Consider the following 27747-nt stretch of genomic DNA (forward strand, 5'->3'; position numbering starts at 1 on the left):
AATTAGTAATATAAAATAATGAAATATTTATTGTAAAATTTGGAGAATTTAAATTTTTAGAATAAATTCACAACCTAATTTGTAAATTAAAAAAAGGAACTAATACAGATGAATTATATGTAAATATAATTAATATGGGAAATACTAGGAACTAAATTATATTATTCAGTAAATAAAGCACTCTCCGAAGAAGAAATACCTGATAATTTAAAGATTGTTATTAATATACCTATACCTAAAATAAAAAATAGTAAAAAGTTTGAGGAAATGAAATCAATTAACATGTTGCCTTGTATAGAAATGGTGATGGAAGAAGTAGTAATCAAGCAATTAAAGGATTTCATTATTTCTCAAAACATTCTATGTGAACAACAATCGGAATTCAGAGAAAAACATTCCACTGAGACTCATTACAAGTAGTGATAAATGATTGGCTGTTGGCCAAGGATACGAACAAAATCATTAGAGAAGTTTTCTTGGATTTCAAGAGAGCTTTCGAAACAATAGACAGACGTATAATGTTGAAGAAATTAGAGATGTTCAATGTTCTAACTAACCTTTCGTCTGACGCAGGTGATATAGTAACGGGTTGCGCAAATCTCATCTGTGTCTGCTTAGAACCAGCTAACATATCTGTCGGCTGTATGCTCACTAGCGACACAGTCTTTGTCGTCTGCGGCCACGGCGCTATCGGCAAAAGCCGACGCACTACGACAGCCTGCTTTGGCGTTCTTCTCCCTCTTCTGTTGTTCCAGCGCGGCAACCCCTCAATCTACAACATAAACAATACCATCATCACCTATGTATAACCACATAGACTAATAACAATCTCTTACTCTGTTACTAGCAACGGGATTCGGCCGAATTTGGACCCTCGGTGCGATCTTAGGCACCGTTTTTATATACGGCGGCCTAAACACGTCCTCTTGACTTTCAATATTCGCCGTTTGATCTTGAATGCCGCTATTCGGTAGAAGTATAATACAAGGCGGCATCATGGTTTGATCGATGGGAATCTCAGTCTTATTTGAAGATATCACCCTCTGAAATTAATTACGATCAATTTAGAATGAAATTATTTGTATAAATTATACTTTAGAACTACCTCGGCGACGTTTGTTGTGATTGATTTCTTCCCCTTCGACGCACTACACACGTGACCACAACTGCATGTGTTACGCCCTTTTCCCATGTACAATTGCGATAGAGACAGCAATTTTTTAAGTCTGGTAGACAGCGTCACAACGCGTTCTCTTTGTCCCACTGTGAACGATTGACTAGTCCATTTTGAATCGTTGGTATTGATCGGAAAGCTTGCTATGTTGCTATCCAGTGGATTGTTGATGATTTTAGATACCAAATTGAAAGAGTTTAATTTAGGATCGTCGTCTAATAATGTTGATAGATTATTTTTAGAGTCCGGTGAAATCTCTACATCTAAAACAAGCAGATCTCACAATTTAAACTGTAAAAATTCCGATAAAACTGAAAATCCAAGTATATTAATTTAGTTGGGGAATCAATGCATTAAAATTGCAGTATTGGAGAAGAATGCTCCAGATACCTTGAACAGTCTAGAAGACAATTTTTATTTTACTGTTTTATATTTATTATTTACCTAAAAAAAATAATAATATCGCTTTTTTGAAAAGCATTTGAGGCATGAAGTGGTTAAAGCATTTGAACATCATCATTAAACCATGGTTTTGGGTTTTTACATAATATCGTTCCATATCATATTAACATTCAGGTTATCTACATTTCAGTCACATTTTTGTAATTCACATAGCAATGTACTGTTTAAAATTTGGAGCCATTTTAGATTTATTTTCACCAGAACCTCTTGTACAATTGGGATTTTTTAGTTGCTGTAAAATGTCACATGATTTAAATACCTTTCTTAGCATCATCACCCTCTGACGTTTCAATCGATGATTTAGTTGAAGGAGACACTTTTTCAGAATCGCTTTCTGAATTTTTAGCATCTTCGTGATTCTTCCCGTTTACTGTAACTTCATTATCTTTTACCTCTGAGCTGTTGACGGATGATTCAACGGCTTTTTTAATTTGTTGTATGGCATCGTCGCTGAAGGGAGCCGTTGGTTTTGCCCACCAATAGTTGAGTTCTAATTTGGACTCGCTACCAAACTAAAACCATTATAATTTATCCTTATTGCCCTCTTCACAATATTTACAACAAAAAAACATTTCTAAAAATTACCATTAAATATAAATCGCCGATGGTCAAATCTCCCGCATCGTATACGCTCCATCCTTTTTTGACTTGCTGTGTCAAGATGTCGCGATTCCAGTTCTTTTTAAAAAACGATGAGAACGTATTGGTCACTTTTCCAGTATCGTCTAAAATTTCTCCATCGCGCGCTTGTTCTTTATCTTTTCTTGTCCTGACCTTACCCTGAAACAACATATAAAAAATCAGCAAATAAATTACGCATTTTATAAAACTACAAATAAACAGACCTTTGAACTGACAGAAATGCCTTTTTGACCTTTTTTACATTCGTCAATTTGGTCTTTCTTGATAATGATATCGCACTCGCCATCCGTCTCATTATTATACTTATCATCATCTTCCTGTTCGGAAAACAAATCTTTGTCTCTGTAATCGATGAAGTTGTGTTCGTCATTAGAACGATCGTCGCCATCCCTCGGCACAGAGTCGCTCCTCATTTCGCACAATATTCCCTTCATTCCGTCGTTAGCCGTCTCGTCTACGTCAAATATATTAAAATGATCATTCTTATCCCAAATCTCATTATCGGATTTAGTTTTCTTCACGTTCGGATCCTGATCGCCGCTGTCCTTCCTCTGTCGTTTATGACCTTTAAATCGACTTCCTACTTTCATATTACCTACACAATTCCCCGAATCAAAAGCTCCACTATCCAGCTTCTCTTGATACACCGAATAGCATATCCTCTGACTCGTGAGATGTTCGCTGACGTTAACGGTCGGTATGTTAAAATCTACACCAGGTTTGGGTCCGACGTGAAGATGCAAATCTTTATAATCTTCGCTCAAGAGCCACATGTTCGTCTTGTCAGTCCTGCTTTCGTCAATTTTACCCACTTCTTCGACAGTCTCTCTTTGATCAGTTAAAACGTGCGCATCGACACCTTCATCTATGTATAAATTATTTTCGTCATACTTATTGTTAGTATCTCTCTGCGTCGCCGAGCCGTTCTCCTCTAAAACTATAATATTCGAGTTAGCGTTCAAAACCGACGGTGTCAATAGCTTATTTAAATTGACGGCGCTTTGGGTACTCGGGTTTAATACTGAATTGACTTGCTGGTCTAATAAATTAAACGAATCTATCGATTTGTTTTCTTCGCTGCTCAAAAGTGATTCTCTCTGTTTGATTTGGGTTAAGTAATATATTAATTCAAGAGCTTAAAAATAAAATAATTTATCGTAAAGGATACAATTGAATCAGTTTGGCTGAGCCAACGTCTTTGCATCAATGCCAGGATCGGTGAAAGACGGCGAGACGAAGCTGTAGGTAATAGAACTCTTGGATTATGAGCTGCAGCGTGGACACGTGACCAAGCTTCCATGTCGCGAGGACACAGCCACATAGCCACTCGCGACGGCAACTTCAGTTGCTCTTCCCATTCTAAAATAAACATAATTAATATTCACATAATAGTCTTTGATAACGAATATAGAATCATCATACCTTCGAGCCTGTTCAAACGACGTAGCGCCCTACAAACAGGCGTTCGCACTCGTATCGTTCTTCCGCCAGCTCTCACAGCTACCACCCCGTACCAAACCAGCTCCGAAAGCCTAGGAAGTGCCCTGGCCACGACGCAGGAAGTGACCAATCTTTTACGCATCTCTCCGTAATTGATCAGAGCGTACAACTCTTGAACCACCTTTTTAACGTTTGCCCCAAATTTGATATGCTTGGAAACTTTCTGCCAAGTTCTGTAGTAGAAATGGCTGACTTGATGCTTATTTTTAGTGATTGTGTCTGGTACGCCCTTCTTCTTCACTTTGTTGAAGATATAGGCGGTGATGGATTCAAAGTCTTTGCCGTACTCGTTCAAAGCTTCGAAAAACAAATTCTTCTCACTTGCCGACCATAAAGCTTTGGGCATTCGCTGTTTACTAACAGACTGTTTGTTCGATGCGCTACAGCTGATTGTGGCTGATAATGGAATACCATTTTCTTTCTCCACTTTTTCGATGCTATCGACTTTTTCTAAATGAATAAATTAAATGGATATAATACTTTGTACAACAAGATTTTTACCACTAAAATAAGGTATCTTGAATTATAATCATTAGTTTCCCAAAAACCTTTTATTTAAATTAATTAAAAATTACACTTAATTGCATTTCTATGATCGATCATAGAACGCATTTGCCTCATTGATTACCGAAAGGGCAAGTAACATATTTTTTTATTATGTTATACATCGAAGGGTTAAAGTTGGATTAAAAATGTTAATTTGTGATATTGTAGTAGTGTATACAGTCTAATCACGTAGATAAAATTATTGCTAGCAGATATTTTTAAGTTTATGTGCGACACATAGCAATAGGCACGAGGTAAAACTATTTTTTGCTATGATTACAAAAAATTGTGGTAAAAAAATTATAATCCCAGCTAATTAGTATTACGTAACAAATAGAACATTCACTACTAGTATTTCGGTATCATTATATAGATGTAAAAGTATAGCAAAACAAATAGAAAAAATACGCAGAAGAGTGATTTAATACGATCATCAACAAATCAACACATCCAAACCTCTCGATATACGCATTAAGTGCTATAATATTCAGCATCTCTATAAAAATATCATATTGTGATCTTGATCGACCGCACCTTTTGATCGGTTTTAGTAAAACACCTCCGTGTTTTACTTTGTGAAACTAAATTTTTAAGAGCAAAACTTTTTTATTCGACATAGTTATACAATAAGATGACATGTACACTCAGTGTACATGACAGGGAAGCAAATGATTATGATACAATCTACATTACGCACAAAACCATTACATTTAAATCGAGTTATCTGTGGCAAAAATATAAAGATAGTCTAAATTACCTTTCTTTTCCGGTACATCAGGCAGCGGCGTCGACCCCGGAATCGGTTGCTGCTGACACGAATCCTGGCGCATTTTTTTGAAAACTCTGGCGCTCGTGCGAACGGTTTGTCCGAGAGATTCCCCCTTTTGAATAGCATTGTAGGTTGTAAGTGACCCCAGCAATTCTTCGGCAGGTTCACTGGCACTATCAGTTCTTGCCTGCAAAAGTAAACACATTTTTTATAATAAAACTCTTCACATTGACATTGTACATTTTATCAACGATAATATTTTACGTACTCAAGTGGAATGTGTCAAAACTTAAGTATACACTCAAAAAAGGGTAACAGCAACAAAAACAAATTTAAGGTCATTTCGTTCAATGGCAAATAAAAAAATTGCAATAATTGGATAGTTAATAATCTTCATCGATTAAAAATGCGAACCTATTAATCCATTCATAGACACTCAGGAGGTCGTCAGTCTTTTTTTTCACACCATTCGTCTTAGCTTGTGGTATACAAGGACTTCATCGTACTCCATCTACATACATTTATCATCAGCACAGATAAAAAGCATGACACCTCAGGCCGGATACTCAGTTCGACTCGAGACGGAAAGCTCTCCACTTGCGACAAATTTTCGATCGGAAAATCGAACTTAATGTAATCGCAAAAGTCGCGGTCCAGCAGTCCGGAAAATAAAATCGAATCGAAAGTGACCATCGAGAATTCGCACAGTGTCAACCCGCGAAAACGTGAGTGTATGAAAAGTTGAATGCACAAGTGATCCAAAACGGTAGAGAGCGTATAATTTTCGGATTTTATCGTCTCGATTTTTTTTCATTAATATGATTTAGTTCTTTAACTAACTAAACCATCGCGATAATCTAAAGAAAGCGTTTAATCGACGCTGAGATAGTCTGAGATGCGTTACGCTGTCGGAAAAAAATGTAATATAACGCGGTAATAATTCACGCATATTTATTAATAAATCACTTCAAGAGTTAATACCTTAACAGAGAAGAAAGTTTTATCGCAATAACTTTAAATCAGAATCTCTTCTAGCATCGTTTTAATCTCTCTTAGATGAGTAAATATATCTCATTTACTCATTACCATTAACATATATTTCAATGTACATTCCTTTCACTCTCACATTAAAAAGTGAATTCAGATTAAAATTTGCTTTTTTAATAAAACAGTTTTCGGTTGAAAATAAGTAAAGAAGTCTAATTATTCATATATCAATATTAAGTTAAAATGTAATAGTTTCAAACTCAATAAATTCACGAGTTATAAGTATAAATAAAATGTTACTTATTTCTTGGCATTTTAAAATGTCAGGGAAAAAATCACATTTTGCATTTTAAAAATCATATAATATTACAATTATAAAAAATTTTACAATTTGCAATTAATCATTATGCGACTATAACCATTTTGGAATTTTGTCTCAAAAATAAGTTATGTAAAATCTATGTGTGAATTTATTTATATTTTCGGAAAATAATTTTCAAAAAACATAAAATAATTCGCTACTCGGCCTTAACTCAATATTTTTGGTTTAAATTTTTCGGGTCAGAATTTCAAAACGTTTGAGGTCAGAATTTATAATAATTGGTCAGAACTCATATTAATTGGACAGAATTTATATTAAATGATTAGAATTTAAATTGGACTGGTCAGAATTTATATTAAACGGTAAGAATTATTTTGATAAATGCATCAGAATCATTTTTTATTTATTCAGTTCAGTATTTATTACAGTTCATTGGTCAGTATTTTAAAAAAATAACCAGTATATATATTTTTATTTTTTTATTAAATCTTCCATTGTAACTTGAAAGGCGTTACAACGTAGTCAGTCAGTCAGACTAACGCTATTCCGTCCTTAAATATTATATGATATGTATTTTAACCTCAAGGTTAGTTTTATATTATCAGATGATCATTATCAATGTGTTTTAGAACCAACATATTTAGTTGGATTCGCAATTCGTTAAGAGTTATTCATGGGGTGTTCAATGTTCTAAACAACGCTCGCTCAATCGCACCTAACCTGTCTAGCAAGTACTGTGCGAGCGAGATATTTTATTATATTTCTAAAATAAATTATATTTATTAATGTTGCAATATATTTTTTAATTCACTTGATCGCCATATATTTTTATACTGACCATATGCTATTTTCATTCTAACCATTTGATATTTTTATCTTTCCCTGAATTATATAATTATGGCTGTTAATAAAATTCTACCGAAATTTAATTTTTATTTTGACCCAAAGTTGATTGTTCTGACCATTTAATTTCTTGTTATATTTTTTATGCATTTTATCATTTTTCTGTTATAATTTGTATGGATTTTCTGATAAAACTTTTTCATTCTTGATTACATTTTTATTATTTTTTATAACAAATGTAGACAGATATTATGGTTTGGTGGTTGACCGCATTTTTTTTATTTAAATGTATTATTACAATTAAGGAGTGTCTCTCTTGCAAATATTTATAATACACCAGAGATTTTTAAACTTTTCAACTTTTAATATTGTTGCGAAAGCAATAAATATATGTTTTATAGTCCGGTTGATATTAACCGTACATCGCGAATTTTTCAGGTATATATCTTTTGAACTATCATTATTAATTTTAAAATATAAAGACAAGAAAACAATCCAAATTAATTGAAAATTTGACAGACAATTACGATGCAATATTCCGGACGCTTCGGTGATGTACACTTAGTGTACATGTCAAAATGCGTATGAAGAATAATGATTATTTAACAAAATATCATTTTGTAATGTTTATTGTAATAAATGTATTGTGCATCGAGACACATTTAACCTAAGTGACTACTCTCAGGATAAATAGTCTAAAAGATTATCTCCTTATCGATCTTACATTCGTCATTTTATCGCCTTGATCGACCGCACCTTTTGAGCTTGGTTATAGCGTAACGATAACTATAACATAACTGTCTTATTTTTCTGATCTAAATCTAAATAAGCTACATAATACAGCATTTTATAAATATATCAGATACTTCTAATACATCACTAGAAACAATAAACCTTTTCTGTATTGTTCTGTCATCAAACCGGATAATACTGAATATTTATATCTCGAGACAGAGTTGCAACAAAAATTCCTTCGTGACTCCACTTCTGAATCTGTTATACATTCAATATGCAGTAAAGATAAAATGCCATACTAAATAATAACCAAAAGTAATATATAAAAAAACAACTTTTCAAACTTCTGTACGCAAAATCTGACTGGAAACGGATTATTTGATATTTTTTGACAAGATAATTATGTATTTATTGTATTTATCTAGTTTAATATGTAAGTGTTTTAGGTTGGAATACGTAAAATATTATTTATTTATTCGACATATGACATGTACACTCAGTGTACATCACAGGAAGGCAAAGGATATTTAGCAAATAAATTGCTGTTCTACTCAATGTCATTTTTTTACAATAAATACTGTTTTATTCAACCGAAATTTTAAAATCTATGTAGTCACGTAGTGCTATTTTTTATAATGTACTAACAAAATGCAGATTTACTTTTTTTATTTCTGTTGATCTTGCGGTGTAAATTTTTCACAAAACATGCAATTAACTATTTAACTATTTTTTTAGTCCATAAGATAAAAGTGAAACTATGAAAAATACATATTGTAGTTTTATTTTTACATTGAATATTGAATATTGTAAATTACATTTAATGTTTTGGTTTCAACCTATCTATTTAGCAATTATTAAAATTGCTTCTAATTATGATTGCACAATTAAGTCGTTCATGTGCGACCCTGCTCTACTCGAATTAATCGTCTCATCATCTTCTCAATGATACACAGATAGATCAAGGAAAAACTAGTGATAATCACATCTAATTTAAATCCTCCACTTCATCGCTTGCGCATATTCGCACTAATTCTAATTCGTTCAGAAGCAACCCTATAGTTTCAGAATTAATTACTTCATCCAAGAATTTACATTCCTAAATGAAACAGTTCTTCCGCATTCTTATCATGATTTAAATACTTCGAAAGCACATAATGTAAATTAAACCATTGTCGAGCCAAAATCGCGGACAATGCAAACCAGTTCATAAGACACTTATGCGCAATCACGTTACCTCTCACCTTTCGCCGTTGACAAATTGTCATAACAGGACTCGCGTACAAAGAAGATAAAAAAAACAACAACAAGAACGAGAAGAAGAACATCGACGCTTTCAAACGCGCGTGACCCTTCCGGGAAATTATGTCAAAAATTTAGGACAGACCTTCTCTTGCCGACGACAAGAAGAAAACGAGCCGTGAAGATCGGACGTTAATTAATGTCGGTAAAAAATATATATACATACGATCACACATACAAAGTCGATACTGTGAGGTTGTTTTTTTATTATTATCGTCATCTATCTACGAAGGGTTCCACGCTTGAGAACGAGACTTGACCTACAAAAATAATGCACATCGAAATATTACACAAACATAGGTAATCTTTGTGTATGGTGTTAGATAACACTTAAATATTTGAGCGCAAACATCCTGCAACCTCTCAGAAGACGAACCTTAGCGAAATCAATCCGCATATTTTAGGAATTTCGGTCGTGTTCCGAAAGTCAAAGACAAACTGTGAAATAATGAGGCTGCGCATACATCCGCGTTTTTGCGAATTCCAATTAACGCTAATGAATACAGGTAAATAATGGTACAAAATCGATCATATAATTTGCTATGCTACAAAACGTTAGAAAAAAATCATCTTCAAAAACACACAAACCACATTTAGCATAAAACATATGTTTAGTATTGCAATCCCTAATGTGATTATACAAAGCATACAGTGTACTTGAGCTTCTAAATCAAATATTTTTAAAGGAATACTTTAATATAATTATTATTCAGGAGCGCCATAGAACAAATATTTATGATATATTATTTAAACTAAAAAAAAAAAAATTAGCATTTAAGTATCAACTAGTTTTAATGATAAGTGTCGCTAATTTTCATAAATTCCATATTGAAACATCAAGGCGATTAATCAAAATGACAAGATCACTACAAGAACGACAAAATACACAATGATAATTGAAAACTTCCCAATGAGACTGGAGTGAAAGCCCGACTCATCCGCCTTCATATGACTCAAGCGCGAACATCTCGAAAATGCGTCATGATGCCCAGCGTTCACTTTTTTTCTTCTAAAAACCGCTAATCGAATTTTAGCAACGCGCACTTTTACTCGTTTTCATTTTCACGCCCGCGATCCACATCGACTACGGTGGGGGGTCGCGACAATCGGATCGTAGTGGGTGGGGGCGCGTAGCGGAAAATCTTCGGATCAGGGTTAATTGTCTGACGAGCGCGGCCCACGCTTTGGGGGCCGTTAATCGCGGTACTTCTGGTAGTGGGTAAAATTCGTCATTTCGCCGCGGCCATCGGACGCGCCGAACGGCTGTCATGGCGAGAGAGAAGAGAGCCCGGCTCGCGATAGAAGTCATGAATCAGCCGAGATTCCCGTTGCAGTGAACAGCAGTCGTGGACAGCATGAGCAGCGGTGGGCTGTCGACATGCGTGCCGTGCCTAGTGCTGATGCTGATGGTCCTGCCGTGCTCGCCGAGGGAGCTGCCGCCCGAAGCCTATCTCACCACGGTACAGTGCTTATTTATATTGTAAGGGCTACTTTGACCACGGGAAATAATTTTTACATTATATAGGACCCGACTTTGAGTCCATAACCTTCAAACCAAAGTGGTCAGAGTAGCCACAATTTCAGTGGTAGCTTGTAAGGGGATACCTGATTAAGAAAATTACTATTCAGCACTCCCTCACTTTAAAACAAAACCCCTAATAATTATGTATAAGAGTGTGAACATTTGATCAAAGTCACCCCTTAATTTAATGTAGTGGTTCGAAAAAATCAAGCGTTGGTTAAGCACTTGTGTTGAATATTAGTGGCATTGAATAAAAAAGTGATAACATAAGAGGTTACTGAGGTCTGCAACCTCAAGAGTGCAGCAAGTCACGAATTCTATGAATGGAAAGAAGGTATTGAAAAGAAAATTCACAGGCGTCACGTTGAGATACTCAAATGAGTAAGTAATCTCCGCACGAGATCCTATTATTCTTATTTATATATATACACTACACTAAAATTATTTTAAAAGATACAATTCCTAACTTGAATAGTATCAATAATTGATTATCCAGTCAATACGCGAGATATAAATTATTTTAGTTATCAACCATCAAAGATACATTTGAAACTTAAATTCCGTTAGACTATTATTATATTATATGTTTGTTAAAGAATGTCTATGAAAACTTGAGTGTTTCAGATTATTTTCGAAATATAAAATCAGTTTTTATATATTAGATATTTAAAAGTTTGCACCGATTAATTACTGAATTGACATATCAACCCAAATAGTTTATTGTACATGTCGGAAAAGCGTAGTTCGTAACGTTCCGGACTAGTAACTCTGAGGTTGCGGGTTCGAGCCCCCAGCAGCGGCACTCGAATTTTCGTTTATAAAAATGCACTATTATTTAAAAGAAACCAGCCCCAACTGCAGTGACATCTATTGATTATAAATTGTATGGCACATAATAATTTATAATTAATAATATAGATGTCACTGATTCCCAGACTTTCAGTCTGGTGGTTAATACTTACTTGTTGGTATACATTACGTGTGATTGACTTACTCAGTTGGTACAGATGTGCTTGTTGTAACGCATTGGGCTTACGCCTGTCAGGTTATAACAGAAAATAGATTTTGAAAAAAAAAGTTGGATCTAGGGTTCTCAATCGAATATGCGTAAAAAATATTAATACTATTTCGAATGAAATTTGAAAAGATTAGAATAAAACACTTTGTATACTTAAGCAACAGAGTGACTAGAGTGACTAGTGCTACTCCAAGATCCATGGTCCTTTATTTTATTTCAAAATGCAAGACAATGAGACGCTTTTTCTCAACAAAAAAATGCCTTCACGCCTTCGAAAAATATTTGTGAATAGAATGTTAATCGACAGTATCTACTCTGACCGAAATTCGCAGAATTCATTCGTTTATTATCGTTTAACGCTTATCTCAAAAATAGGTGTGCGTCGCAAATTTTTGTGAAGTTCGAGTTACGTTTTTGTATTTGTTGTTTAAAGACGCAAATATGTTATTTCAATCTAATTATTCAATTTATATGCAAATCCGCACTAAACATATGTATATCATATTCGTTCTTATGTATATCATATTTGTTCCAAAATATAACTAGCTATTGTATAAACAATAAATTCGATAAAATTACGTATTTAAAATGTTCCATCAATTTTGTTGAATTAATTCAATCGCAGCTGATATTAATTCTGGGCACTAAAAAAACTGAAATGACGTCTTAGATCAAAAAGTATGGAATAATAAATTAAGCATTTTCCTTTGGATGCACTCACTGATCAGTAATTCGCACAGAATTGTGTTATGCATATTTTATAAAACTAAAGTAATTAAAGATTAAATTAAATGAATTATTAATAAATAATAATTATTTTCTATGTTAATAATATTTTACAGGCAATTAATTTACTTGTAGCTTTGGTTCTCAATTATTCGTAGTTTTCAGCTATTCAAATATTCGAATATATTCGAGTTTAGTTTCTTGGTTTTTACCGATATTAATTTATTTAATCAATTAGTACAAAAAAACAATTAATTGCCTGTAAAACATGATTTAAATAAAAAATAATTATTGGTTCATAATAATCAGTTTAATTACTTTCAAAATGACTACAGTGAGGGCGTCGGAAGTAAAATGTTTAATTATTGTTTTACATACTTTTTGATCATGGACATATTTTCAGCTTTTTTAAATCACCAGAATTAAGATAAGCTGCGAGCGAATTAATTGAACAAAATTAATGGAACGATTTAAATACATAATTTTATCGTATTTATAGTACATACATACAAGAGCTAATAATTTTTGTTATAAATGTATTAATAAAAAATAAATGAATGAATTATTAAGCTGTTTGAAATAAAAAAATATACAAAAACACAACACGAACGTCACGAAAATTTGCAACGCAAACCATTTTTTAAGATAAAGGTTAAAGGGAGGAACGTTCAAAGAACGAATTCTGCGAATTTCAGTCATAGTTGTCACAGCCGATAAACATTATTAATTTTATTGAAGGCGTAAAAGCATTATTTTATTAAAAAATATGCTACGCACGCCTTATTTTGAGCTAAGCGTTAAACCATTTAAAAGGGTAGGCCTTGTCAACATTTTGTTTCGTTTAACGAATTCTGCGAATTTCGATCATAGTAGATACGGCCGATAAACATTTGATTTAAAAATGTTTTTCGAAGGCGTGAAGGCATTTTTTTGTTGTGAAAACGCGTTTCATTGTCTTGCACTTCGAAACATAATAAATGCACATAAATGACCATAGATTTTGAAGCGGCTCTAGTAGCTCGTGTATAGACAAATTGTTTTATTTTAAGATTTTTTAATTTCCTTCGAGATAGTATTAACGAATAATTTACGAATATTTATATAAATTATTCGAATATTCGTATAGTTTAAAATAAGCGGGAGGGATATTTGTAACTAATCAACAAGGTAGTCGCTAACGTCTGGAATCGGACATGACAATAGAAGGAGAAGAACGTAAAAATTAATAAATAAATAAATACAGATCTAAATCATACTCGGTTGTTGGGAAATCAACAAAATATAGTGATTGTGACAAGCTCTTCTGTGTATTAAGAATATTTATAATCAGAATATTAGAATCATATTTTTTTCATTTTTAATAAGCTTTCTTAAATTCTTACTAAGAAAACCGTAGTTAATTTTTTAAATTGCCATGAAAACATTTCATTAGAAATAGCTAATAGTATTTTTCAAAGCGCAAAAGGCAAACCTTTTTCTTATCGTATTTTTTTGTAATTTAAAATTATATTTTAAGTACATATATAATTTAATACCTTGTATGTGAGACGCAAATATTCGTTTTTATGCGCTCATCGGTTAAAAACGGGAGACGAGGACAAATCTATTTTTGCACTTCTTTGTTGTGGTAAATATTTACTATTCAGAGTAGGAAACTACTATACCATTTTAATACAGTCGAATAACACATGGCACATTTTTATAATTAGATGGTTTTGAAATCATCCCTTAATTATTTGCTTTCAAGGCCAACAACAACAACAACCACCCAAAGCGGCCACTTTTTAAATTATTTTACGCCAGGAAGTAAATAAAATATATCAAATCTTAAATGAATACATGCGATTTAAATTCCGATCAGGGAGATGATAATTAGTGATAGTTATCTTCCATTGTAACCTATCAGGCGTAAGCCCAATGAGTTATAATAGGTTAAATCAGTACCAACTGGGAATTGGTGAATCGGTAACATCTATTATATATACGATGTCACTTTGCAGCTGGGGCCGGTTTTAATAATAGCGCAATTTTAGAAATAATAAGACCCTACGGACAACGCTACTCTTAACTTTTTTATTTAACTTTGAAACGGCTTTTTGGAACTCCTAAGTTACGATTTATTAAATTTATCACTTGAACATTGATTTACACTGCGTAATCGGTAGTGGCCGCGAAACAGGTGCCGAACAATCACATAAAAATCGCTGTTTTTTTAAAACTGTTTTACGTGTTCTCCGTGAAGCGATCCATTGCGACTAAATTTCCAAGGACCAGAAGCAATTTAAAAAGTGGTCAAAACTTATGGCTAATGTATAATAGTTGTCACAGATTAACGCACTAGACTGACGTCTGTTGCAAAAAATGATTTACAATCAATATCTAGTTATCCTAAAATAAATAACCAAGGAGTTGCGTTACAATTTCAGGAGTTTTGTTCTTAGAAAGCTCTGATCTAGTAGATATTAAACAAAATTAACGGTTACCGAGTTCTTGCCTTGAGGTCTAAATATATTCTCATTATCATTATCATTATAATCTAATTTATTAAAAATAAAATTAGTAATTAATACTAGTTAATTTAGGTTATCATATTTAACAATAAAATATTGTTCTTACAAAAAAATTAATGTAAATATCATTTAAAACTAAGCACTATAATTAATATCTAGCAGTGCCTAACTGCAAGGTAGAGTAGACATTCAGAGATGTCGTTAGTAGTACTAAGTAGCACTAATTTCCCGTTAACGTCTCAATTATGTATTACAAAACATGTGAAAATCGCATATAATTACATACAGAATTTCGACAGGGACAACTTAAAATAGTACTTCCAGTATTTAAGTATAAACCAAATCTAAGAAATTATTTAATTTCAATAGTGCATATTATTTCATTCCCATTAAAAAATATGAAAGAAGTACTTATTGTGTTGTCACAATTAAAAGTTGAAAATATTTTATTGTACATGCTTGACTTTAAAATTATTTTTAATTGCTCTCAAAAAAATATGATTTTGACTTGTGCTCTTATTTCCGGCGCATTCAAGTGTCATTGATTTTTTAAGTATATTAAGTTTAAGAATACGAGTATAAAGTAAACGCGAGCAATTTAAAATGCTAATATTATGATGGTATACGTGAACGAGGTCGATGAGATGACAACAGCACTAGATCGAGATTCAAGATAGGAAAATGTAATATCACTTGATGTTCACGAGCCCGATTTTCCTTTTTGATTGCAACTGAGCCGCGGATTCGGGGTGAAGGTGAAGTTTAATTTGAACTACTACACTGTCAAATGACTCAAACACAGACAAAGCAACTCACATTCAAATTTATGTTTAGTAAAGCATCAGTCATTATGCTCAAATATTAATAAAAAGTCAATAAGTAACGAACGACGTGTAAAAAATGTAGCATATGTAGTTATTTTTTTATAATTAAGGTTTTAAACCATAGTGTTGCAATTTATTTAGCAATTAAAATATACTGTTTTTGCCGGAGCATTGCGTCACGGAATTTCCAAATTGTATTGAAGATTCAGTTGAACTCTTGGAATTTAGATGGCTGCTTGTCGGGCGGTCGAAGTGAAAAGCAACTATTTTTAAAGTGTTGAGCACATTGCGAGTAACATCAATAGCCAATTTAATATCAAAAGCAAATAATTTCGAAAAAAAACCCAAACTTTTTCGACTCTTTGCGAAATAGCGAGTATATTGTTATAAAAGGTTAGATAAAAATATTACCAGTAAGTATATATTTTTAGAGGCTTATGTATATAGTTAGTTACTAAGTGAGTTAGTGGCTTGCACCACATTAAATTGAAATTGAAAATGAAATTGCAACACCCCTGAAGTATACCGCGTACCAGAAAAGTTGTTTAGTTTCTGATGTTTATTTAAAAATGCGATTCGTTTTTTTTTAGTTTTTTCAAAGCTACCTTAATTTATGCTTTCTGGCTTAAAATATTTCCGATCCGGCCCTAAGAAAAAGTTTGCCGCCTCCCTGTTTTATGCAATCGTTTTCAGTGCGGTTTATTTATATTTTTTTAAATATGTACAAAATAAATATTTCCCTTTGCAACGATTATTTTGTCGTTGTATACATTTTGCAAATTATATTTAGAAATGTTTCGTACTTTAAATTTTTAATTAACTACGACGAATAGCATCAAAAACAAGCAATAATATATCGATTCAGGAGATGATGCCAGATGCAACACATTTATTTTAATCAATTGGCAAGAAAATGAATAAATAAAAAGCTACTGCATTTTATTTATTTTAAACAGTCAGTCAGTGTACAAAATCACGTGCTCTTCAATATCTGCCATGTAATTGATCAGTTGCTTAATGGGGCGGTACCGGAATATATAATAACACAGATCCTTTTTTTACTTTCCTACCCCTTTCGCTATTGTTAGTCATTATTTTTGTTCTGCGTTTTTTTAATTTTAAAGTTAATACTGTTTTATATTGTCGGGTTCATTAACTGAAACATTCCCTATTTACAATTAGAAGGAATCATGAAAAAGGCCAATTAGACTCGCTATAACAGTGTTTTAACCGTTGAAGAAAAAATGTTGAAGAAAAAAACACCGTGGGAGAACACTTAACGGATTAAATACGCGCCATAAATGCATCAAGTGCCCAGGGATTCGATTTAACTAGGAACCATCATTTAACATTGAATTAATATTTTATTAGTTAAACAGTTATTGAGATGCCTATATTCCTAGCCTCAAAGATATTTTTGTCAAGCATATTAACAACCTAAGAAATCACCTCATTTTCGATAGTTTCAACACCATCTGTCTATATCTAGAGACAGATTGTCGTCTGATGACTAACACGTACATAGCAAATTATTGCCCTAAAAACATTGAGAACGCTTGACATATGTCACGCGACAGAAAAGTCACGACCTTGGCACAGTGCGCCCGGAACGAGCTCGCATCATTAGCATACTTGCATCGAAAAAGTGACACAAATACGTACAGCACGTACCCGTATACCGAGCGAAAGGGTTGATGTCAGCACAAGGTAAAAGTCTAGATAAAATCAACTAATCCTGATATCAGATAACAACAAGCTTGTGACCTAGAAGCATGTTCCTACAAAAGCAGTATATTGGAATTTTATATAATAAAAAATTTTGTTCCTAAATTTTTATCTTTATAGATTTTTAACTAAAATTAGGACCGGTTTCGGATTTATCATTAATTAGCATGAAAAGAGATTTTAACGACTCATAAACCGTTTTATTTTAACTAATATTATTCTTTTAAGGCTTCTAGAATAACTAAATCGAATTCAGTATATTGGAATTTATCTGAAAAAGTTTAACATCATCAATTGGAAGAGCATGAAAATGTGAATCTTGAAAATAGCTACATTTCTCTAAATATAAGACAACACTCCGATGAGTAAATGATCGATTTATTAAAGATCAAATCAAAAGTAAAAATATTTTGTTACGACTTTGTGAGCGTGAATAAGTTGACAACTCGACATGCAAAAATTTATTTCGATAAAACTTCCATCGAGATACTTTTTGATACAAATTGTATACATGTCAAGTTGACAACTTATTTAAGCGCACCACGAATGTGCCAACTAACCGACTTTAAAGTTGTTTAGGTGAGTGGTAGGAGTATGTGAGCTTTGTTTAATATTTGTAAAAAAAATATAGATATTTGATAATTTTATGTAATTGCAATGCTATTTGTATTATATGTTAATTAATCAGATTTTAATTTCGTTTTCTTTCTCTTTACTACTTTTTTATCTAGCGTTATTTATGGCATTCTACACACTAATAATTACGAGATCAACTATAAAAAATTGAAATTTAATTAAGAATGTTCCTCAAATTAGATGCATGCGAATCAACAACGCATCGATGCGAAAAGCTTTCGAAAACAGCCGTTTTTTGACATTAATTCCGATGCTTAAATTCTAAATATATTGTTTTTCTTTACACAAAAAAAAAACAAAGAGATCGCTCGCATTTAAGCTACTGGCTGCTGCGTGCCGCCGATTACGGAGAAATTTTTCAACTCTCATTTTCTAGAGGAAAAGTGAAATTTATTTCATTCTCCATCTAGCACGAATGATCTTATTCTCAATTGTACAAACGAATACAATACGGTCGCGAAAAGTGCATCGTGAGAAAAATCACGAGACCGCCTACACTTGGACCGGCCGGTTCGAAAACCAGTTTACAGTCCGGTCATTATCACGGTCGAAAACTGGTCTAAAATTTCAAAGTCAGTCAGTGTTACATCACTATTACTGCTATTACTGCGCCTATGATATAATTTTCTTCCGTTGGAATTTTTTACATAATTGCGCCGCTAATCGTTACACAATATTGATGAGATAGAGGCATGATTAATTATTTTGAAGAAAAACTTGATTAATGAATAATCACTTATCAATAAATGTGATAAAAATACAACCCTATTTTTATTGCGTTTAAAATATGTATTTTATATTATAATAGTTTCTTAGCTTTCAGTCAAATGACTTAATTATGATCATTATATATTTTATATAATTATACAATAACAACAAAATATAATTTTAACTATAAAGCAGAAAATCTACCGAAATAATTATAACTCGTACGGTGAGCACTGGCGCTATGAAATTTGATCAGTGGCGAATTTCTACGAAAACAAATTTCTTTTAGCCGATAATGTTAATTGGATAAGGCGATAAATATTTGATTTAGCGCTCCAGACTAACAATTTTAGAAACTATAAAAATTACATAAAAAGTAATTTGACTTGCATAATTTATAGTATATATATGTTCTAGTGTGTCCTTGCATATGTATGTATAACACATGCTGTGCTACAGGATCATTTATGTGTTTAATTTATTTCCTGTTCAGGGTTGTCACAACAAATAAGCTTTTTTACAGTTTATTGTAGCATATACATCTCAAAATACGATTCGCATATAAAAATAATACCGAAAAACTAAGATCTAATAATTTTTTTAGACATTATTCGGTTTAGCACTAACAACATATTTTTTACATATTTAAAAAACTTTTATATTTATTTTTTGTGGCATTTAATTCACTTACTTAACGAACACATTATGTATATGCTGATCCCTTGCGAAAAACGGTCGGCGCAAACATGATGCATATTCGTATCATGCGACCGCCATACGCATCACCAGCCACGAAGGTGTTAAAAAAATTTTTTCAACAAAAAAACATCGCGACTCAATGATGAAACGTTGGCGTTTAAAGAGTTAATCCTTTATGATTTATGGCGCGTATTTAATCCGTTAAGTGCTCTCTTCTCATATTTTATTCAACGGTAAAAATGCTTTTATCGCAAGTCGCACTGGCCCTTTTTATAATTATATACGTTAATCTATCAAATTATTAATAAAGAAGTGGTTATGTTAATGAACCCGACAGAATATTTAATGAATAAAAATTAATTCAAAATACTTTGTCTTTTGGATATTCTAAAAACTTTTTTTTCTCGTCGGCGTTATATAAACGATTGCATATCTAAGCAAATACAGTAAACTGGCACTATCTGAATAAAGCTAAAAGGTCGGTCCATAATACGTTGGAATATCTCCACTACATGGCATACCCTGAATTATACATTTCATAACATTTATGACCGGATTATTGTCCTGATATATAGCCCCGCCAGCGGCACTCGAATCTTTATTTATAAAAATGCGCTATTAATAATAAAAAAAACCGGCCCTAGCTGCAGTGACAGCTATTAATTATAAATTGTAACGCACATACTGATTTATAATTAATAATATAGATGTCACCGATTCCCAGACCTTCACTCTGGTGGTTAATACTTGTCTGATTGACTTACTCAGTTGGTACAGAGTTTCCCGTTGTAACGCATTGGGCTTACGCCTGTCAGGTTACAACGTAAGATTTGATAAAAAAAAAAAATAAATAAAACCCGAACACGGTCGTACTAAATCATTTCACATGAGCTTTATCGAGAAACGCCACTTCGCTTCCGACTTGAAATAAAAGAGAGTTCAAAGTAAAATGTATGGTCAGTATTTTAATAGCTTTGAATTTTATCTAATTAATATGAAACATAGCGATTAATCATTTAACTGATACGTCGAACCGTGCCCTAGTGAGAACGTAATTGTGAAGCAATTGCTGATCTAGTTCGAGTTAATTGTCATAGTTTTGGATTTTTGTAAGAATTAGAGGTATAAAACACCGGAATATTAAACATTCTTTATTAATAATTCAATTCGTGAAAAAAATTAATAGCACCGTTCGGTGAAATGTGACGGAAGCAAATAAAAGTGGTCATCAAAAATGTATAATTTTATGACCATAAATTGGCAATAAAATCAACGTAAAAAATACAATTCCACGCTTTGCTTGTTTCAGTTTTTACAGTAAAAACTCGTAATATATTATTGAAGCATATTATTAGCATTCCAAAGTAACCCAACGTATTAGTATTGCCTATAGTAAAACTACATCGTCTATTTTGAGCTTTAAGCTAGCGATGTTGGTATTTTATCTAACTGTAATTCTTGAGGGTGTGACAGACGTTCAAATAGCACTATAATTTTTGCTTGTTATGTTCAAGACTGATTGTTCTCTGAGCAAAAAAGTTCTCGGAGCTGCGAATACAATTCGTCATCGCTCCTCTCAATTTTGATATCAGAAAGCATTGAAAGCATGTAGGTTAAACAAACATTTCCTTATTGATTATTTAACACAATTTGATAACTACCACATTTTGATTAGTAGCAGCAGCATTCGATGTGCATAAAAATTATGTAGACTTTCATTCTATGTACGTCGCAGTGACCCAAAACTAAAGTAGATTTACCTCTACACTCGACTCTTAATAATGACGCCTAGAAATCGCCGACAGATTGCTATTATAAAGGCGCATTCAGTGGGTTAAGATCGCGACCAAGTTGCAATAACCTTATTATCGTTTATTTCGAATCTAAGCCCGTCGTCCGCGGGCCGCATGCCAAAGTATACACATCGCACATAACGGCAAACGTTACCGTTCGTCCGCTAACCGGGGCAGCAGTGTGATCGAATGAAACCCAAATAAATAATGTATTCCTTGACCTTCCAGGCGGAGCTGGTGAGGAAGGCCGGAAACCCGGCCGAAGAGCACCAGGTCAAGACGAGCGACGGCTACTTGCTAAAGGCGATCAGGATACCGGGCGGGAGAGACGGGAAACAATACAACCCTCTGCTGCCACCGGTTGTCCTGGTCCATGGATTCGTGGGCTCTTCGAGGGATTATGTTCTGATGGGTCCGGAGAGAAGCTTGGGGTTCCTGCTGGCCAACGATGGGTACGACGTGTGGCTGCCGAACATGAGGTTCACCAGAAGCGCCACGCATGTTACCAAGTCGAAGCAGGATCCCTCGTATTGGGATTTCAGGTAAAGTATATTCCATTTTAGACTAAAAAAAAATGTAATATGTATGTTTCTTACATATTTTCTATTCTTTCAGTTTCGAAGAGCACGGAAAGATCGATATACCGGAAACGATAGACTATATCCTGAACGTGACACAAGCACAGAAAGTGCATTACCTAGGATATTCCATGGGGACTTTGACATACATCATCATGTGCGACGAGAGGCCAGATCTCGCCAAGAGGATGGCGTCCTACATCGGACTGGCACCAGCAGTGTACCTGGCCAACTTGAAGCCGATCGTTCGGATATTCGACAAACTGAACGTTATGGTCAGTAGAACACAGAAATAAAACTAGTTTGCCTTCCTTGACCGGGAAAGTGATGATTACTTTCGTTTTAACAATGACCGTAAATCAAACTCTTACGTGAGCCTAGGAATGTTATACCTCGATTAACATACGTTTATGACCCTACATTCCAACATACGTTTTACTTCTCACCTACAAAAACTGGATGAATCTTACATTGAGTACATCAAATGAAACTCAGATATTTTCCGATAGTTTTGAGCTTTATTTTGTCAAAACTACTCAATCCGGCATGAGCAGAATCTAAGCGTAATACCAGATTCTGCTACAGAATCTAAGCGTAGTGTTTTAACCTTTTGATTGGACCACAATCTAAATAACGATTTGTATGTTATCTACCTCTAAATTACAGCCTAATAAAATGAAATCTGATTCTTTCTTCGAAGATTCTTGTCAAAGTAGCATAATTCAGTATATCGTATTTCGATAACTAAAAGGTTAAGGAAACGTTATGCTCCATTCTAGCTACATGATCGGAAGATTCTTCTCAAAAGCTTACCGAATTTCTCAATTCTTTGATATAATTATAATTAATAACAGCATATATTTACCACAATATTAAGATTTTAATTAAATTCAGGTGTACATTTTTATTGAAATATTTGAAGCATTTAAAGCTGAGAATATTAATCTATGCGTTATTATAGTAATGATTTTATTTTATTTTAAAATCGCTACGAAAAATATGTATCTGAATAAAGCAATCACTTTAATCACTTTCTTAGTTATTTGCTAGCATATACACCAGGGCTTCCCAACCTGTCAATATTTGCTTCGTTCTTAAAATGTACTTATTTTGACAAGTGAAACTTAAAAACATCTGAATCACAATCGAAGTATTGTATCCCTAATACTGTGATTCGCCTAGTTACAGAATCATCCACTGTGTGGCGCTGTCTGTAAATAATTGCGAATTTATTCGCTGGTCACTTATAGAGCAGACGCGACGTTCTGTATTCAAAGCTGTTTATAACCTCTATATATTGTTTTATTATGCGTAAAAATGCAATATTCGAATTAGTGTACGTACATACAGTAATCGTATATACATTAAATCACTTTATACTAGAATTTATACTCAAATATAAGACGTTTAAATTTTTCGCTTTTTCTATAACAGAAAGGTAGCCGAAAAAATTAAGTCAACTGCAAGAGTTTACTGTATAGTTACCACCATATTATATTATCCAACACGATAAACCAATGGTATAACTATCATACCCGAAAGACCTTTGAATATTATAATATATTTGTATTTTTTTGATATTAATTTATTCAACCAATTAGTGCAAAAAATCAATTAATTGCCTGTGAAATTATATTTAATTACAAAATAATTATTGTTTAATATGAATTATTTTAATTTTACATTAACTATTTTCATACTTGTTAAACTTTTTAAATTTTATAAAATATGCATAACACAATGCTGTGCGAATTACTGATCAGTGAAAGCGACAAACGGAAAATACTTAATTTAATTAATTCAGCAAATTTTATAAAACATTTTAAATACATAGTTCTATCGAAATTATTACATTTAATATACATAATGATCGAATCTGTATCAGCGTTTGTTTTGTGCGGATTTGCATAAAAATTAAATAACTAGAAATAAATTAACCGTGATCGAATTATTGAACTGATTAAAATAAAATATTTGAGTCTTGAAACAACAAATAAAAAACCTAACACGAACTTGACAACACCTTATTTTAAGATAAGCGTTAAACGATAATAAAGGGTGGGCTTTTCAACATTTTGTTCCGTTTAACGAATTCTGCAAATTTCGGTCATTGTAGACACGCCGATAAACATTCTATTCATCAATGTTTTTCGAAAGCGTAATTTTTTTGTTGAGAAGAAGCGTCTCATTGTCTCGCATTTTGAAACAAGACATGTATTTTGGAGCGGCACTGGTCACTCGGGTATATTGAAAGAAAAAACGACAACCCGTATTGCTCAAGTACACAAAGATTTTTTCAAATTTCATTCGAGATAGTAGCTATATAAACGAATATTCGATCAATTATTCGAATATTCATATAGTTATAAATCAGGAGAATAATTTGATTAAGAATAATAATATGGACCCTAGTGTTTTTCAATTTATACTCATCATGAGATCAGAATTAATGATTATTATATAATTATAATTCGGATGGACTATCACAGATTAGGTTTTCCAAGATTTCACTAATCTCACGGATAAACACTGCGATAAATAATTAAAAAAAAGAAAATTCCAAATTTTCTGACCTTCTACCTGATATTGCTGTGTGCCCCAACATAAATTCTTAAAAAAAATAACATAATCGCAATTAAAAAATTACAATGCTATGCAAAGGAGTATATGTGTAATGTAATATTTTTAAGCGAAGTACTTCTTATTGATTTAGAAAAAAGAGAGTATGGGTCAAACACTTTTTGAAGTTGCTAAGGGACGGTGTTGACAATCTGTCAATGCTCGGCAACTTTCGGTTGCGATCGCATCCTTTATTCTTACCCGACGCGGCCAGGATGTCAGCGTTAGAGAACGCTTCTCTCGCATCAGCCATCCAACTTCTTAACAAGCTTGCTAAATACAAGAATGTTTCAAGGAGTGAATCATAATTGTTTTTATTTTAATATTTAGTGGTATAATTCTTGTTTGTGTAATGGGAAATCCTGTCACGTAATAATTTCTAAAAGTTTTATCAAGCCAAATCAAGGTTAGAAACGCATCCTTTTCTGCTACTATACATTTAATTAAAAATAGAAGGCTATTTAACATTTTTTAACATTTAACGTTTTTTGTTAATAATAAAATTTGTTGGAATATTTTTTTATGTTTTAAAACCGCTTGTCAGTAGTCGAAAATTATTAAATGGCAAAAAAAATGTTTTTAGCTATTCTAATTAGCAATATCAAAATTACATTAATATTTAGATAAGAAGAAATGGCGTTGAGAATCGGCAGATTGCAAAAATATATGGGGGTTTTCCACAGAGTTACACCATAAAATTTGCCTGTCGGCGAACTCCAAAGAGGTTTTTAATGTTTATCTTATTTGAAATATAAAAAATGTAAAGTAGCAACAGCTGTTATTGACAATTTTCTCTACGATTCGTGTATAAATAACGGAGTCTGAAATTCTTTCGTAACACGATGCTCTGTAATCAATCGAAGTAGATCGATTCGTTCTGGTCCATCGATTATTCGCGTTCATTATAACAATTCTGTTCATCAATAATACAAAGATATCTACAATAATATACTGTTTTATAATAATTACATACTATATATTGCATATATATATCACTTTTTCGAGAAGTGAAAATGAAAATTCTTATTTCGACACTATCTATAAGGAAATCTGTAATCAACTGTGTTACAGTGAAATATAACACATTTTTTACATTTCAGAAACTATTGAAAGACAACGGTATATTCGCCATTGGGTTGAACAAGGAGATTAGAAAATTTCTGGCGACAAACTTCTGTAGTCCGAGGAAAGCCAGCGAAGACATTTGCTTTTCCATAGTTTACTTGTTCACCGGAGAAGACTTCGATCAAGTCGACTGGGTAACTGACAGTTATCTTTTTTTAATTCAATCTGATTTACACAATAGCTAATATAAAAATTTCCAGGATACGTCTCCGGCCATATTCAACAGATTCGAACCGTGCTCGATCAAACAGCTGGAACACTTTTTGCAACTGATACGGACAGGTTACCGTCAATGACACAAATAAGCAGTAAAAAACATTTAATTCAAAGATAACCGTACATTAATTTTTTCAATTTAACGCCTCTCTAATTTGAGAATTAACTGATTTTACTGTATTTATGTGATTATTATTTCATTTCGTGACATTTATTTTAAAATGCAAATGTTTTCTCGGCTAATGGCATAACCTGATTTTCCCCCAGATACCTTAGCCAAATTCGACTATGGGATCAAAGATAATATGGTCAGATACGGCAGTGCAAAACCGCCAAAGTACAACATGACGGCGAACATGGCGCCGGTCATACTCTACTATGGTGAAAACGACAAATTAACTACGTATAAAGTAATGAATAATAATATCATCAAAAACAATCATCATCATCATCATCATCTATCAATAAACACTTGAAGTCAATAATAATAATAAAAGCATGGCCACCCATTAACAAATTCGCAAAACCCGTCATCTTTAACTGCCAATCACTAAAGCATTAGTAGTAAATAACTTCCGCATAAGCATGTGTGTAAATTTACAAATGATGGCGGATTTTGTGAGTCATCGGGCGTCCAAATGATCAATTCGAAACCCTTTCATTTACACAACCATCAATCCCATCATCCATTCACGAGTGCCGTTCTTTCAGGACGTGAACAAACTGGCGAATGTGTACAGGAGCACGAACACGCTGATGTCATTGCGCAAGCCCAAAGCTCGCATGTTCAATCACATCGACTTCATCTACGCCAAAAACGTCAGCAAACTGCTGAACGTCGAGATACTCAAACTGATCAACTTCATATCTAACGGATACATCAGATACCGCGCACTCAAGCACCAGCGCGACGACGCCGCATTGCCAAAGATTAACTTTTAACCCATTGACGATAACAAAAAAACAGTAACAAACGAGTGTCGATAATAAAAACTGCATACGGGTCATATTAAGAATAAGTTTAACTTTAACTGGTGCTAGAAACGACTTCTAAGGGATGATGGCGAAGTATGCAAAGTTCAGGCAATTGATGACGCGTGTATTTGGACGAGTGTGTTCACACGTAACGTGAACGCGCGCGTCCGAGGCTCTCGTGCAAATACATATATTGGCTGCCTGAATTTTGATTGGAAATATCAGATACGCATCTGAATCATTTGTTCTGAACTAATTTGCTCAAATATTTCATTACTTATAGATTAATTTAATTTAAGACTTATCAGTAAATAATGATTTGGATGTGATTCTAATATAATTTAATGTAAAAGTGAATTTTGTGAAAATCCTGTTTTAACAACTGCATGCGTTGCATTTAATTAATTATTATGTTGTTATTTATTTATTTATGTTTGTGTGTGTGTGTGTGTATGTGGAAAATAAATATTATTAACCGCGGTCAAAGCATTTCATTATTGTTCTATTCATATATTAATATTTAAAACTAACTCAACAGATGTCGTTAACAACATCACAGAATTTGAACATCGTATTATATTATTTTATATTCTTATGTTCGATGAGTTATTTTTTATAAATACATATATAATCGTAACGTATATAACTTAGCAAGTTCGCAAACCAATAAAAATATTATCTTTGAAAAACTAATAATTTATTTAAAGCTTTATTAGTGGGATAGATTCCGGTTAAAATTAAGTTTTTTTTAAAACGTATTAATTACCAAACCAATGTAATCTCAGGAATGCAAA

General features: G+C 32.9%; 2 protein-coding genes across 6 annotated transcripts in view; one reads left to right on the forward strand and one right to left on the reverse strand.

Moving 5' to 3' along the window:
• The window catches only part of crm (cramped chromatin regulator), a 59352-nt gene that overhangs the window by 4578 nt on the left and 27027 nt on the right, over positions 1 to 27747 (reverse strand). Inside the window, exons 3-11 of the mRNA XM_088184671.1 lie at positions 5082 to 5280; positions 3701 to 4228; positions 3447 to 3637; positions 2482 to 3375; positions 2222 to 2416; positions 1896 to 2148; positions 1106 to 1437; positions 837 to 1043; positions 558 to 772 (exon numbers count right to left, since the gene is read on the reverse strand). Coding sequence (XP_088040797.1) covers positions 558 to 772; positions 837 to 1043; positions 1106 to 1437; positions 1896 to 2148; positions 2222 to 2416; positions 2482 to 3375; positions 3447 to 3637; positions 3701 to 4228; positions 5082 to 5280 — 3014 coding nt within the window. The remainder of the gene's footprint in view (positions 1 to 557; positions 773 to 836; positions 1044 to 1105; positions 1438 to 1895; positions 2149 to 2221; positions 2417 to 2481; positions 3376 to 3446; positions 3638 to 3700; positions 4229 to 5081; positions 5281 to 27747) is intronic.
• Positions 5644 to 27433, forward strand: LOC148235565 (lipase 3-like). Of its 5 annotated transcripts, none has more exons than XM_088184673.1 (8): positions 5644 to 5818; positions 10614 to 10739; positions 21669 to 21982; positions 22056 to 22293; positions 25738 to 25896; positions 25963 to 26044; positions 26246 to 26388; positions 26690 to 27433. In XM_088184673.1, the coding sequence occupies exons 2-8, from the start codon at positions 10635 to 10637 to the stop codon at positions 26918 to 26920; spliced, it is 1272 nt and encodes a 423-aa protein (XP_088040799.1). In that variant the 5' UTR covers positions 5644 to 5818; positions 10614 to 10634; the 3' UTR covers positions 26921 to 27433. The 5 variants fall into 5 exon arrangements, with proteins under 5 accessions (XP_088040799.1, XP_088040802.1, XP_088040800.1 ...); XM_088184676.1 differs by having other exon boundaries at positions 5654 to 5818; positions 26246 to 26359; XM_088184674.1 differs by lacking the exon at positions 5644 to 5818 and adding an exon at positions 9464 to 9579.

The sequence above is a fragment of the Plectrocnemia conspersa genome, unplaced genomic scaffold (genome assembly GCF_051122295.1).
Source record: "Plectrocnemia conspersa isolate PC_06_02 unplaced genomic scaffold, ASM5112229v1 ptg000004l, whole genome shotgun sequence".
NCBI lineage: Eukaryota > Metazoa > Arthropoda > Insecta > Trichoptera > Polycentropodidae > Plectrocnemia > Plectrocnemia conspersa.

Excerpts from the sequence above, each read along its gene's own strand:
- LOC148235565 (XM_088184673.1), top strand. The coding sequence starts at position 10,635 with ATGAGCAGCGGTGGGCTGTCGACATGCGTGCCGTGCCTAGTGCTGATG. Across the intron at positions 22,294-25,737 it reads TCGACAAACTGAACGTTATG|AAACTATTGAAAGACAACGG; the intron begins GTCAGTAGAACA and ends TTTACATTTCAG. Across the intron at positions 26,389-26,689 it reads ACAAATTAACTACGTATAAA|GACGTGAACAAACTGGCGAA; the intron begins GTAATGAATAAT and ends CCGTTCTTTCAG.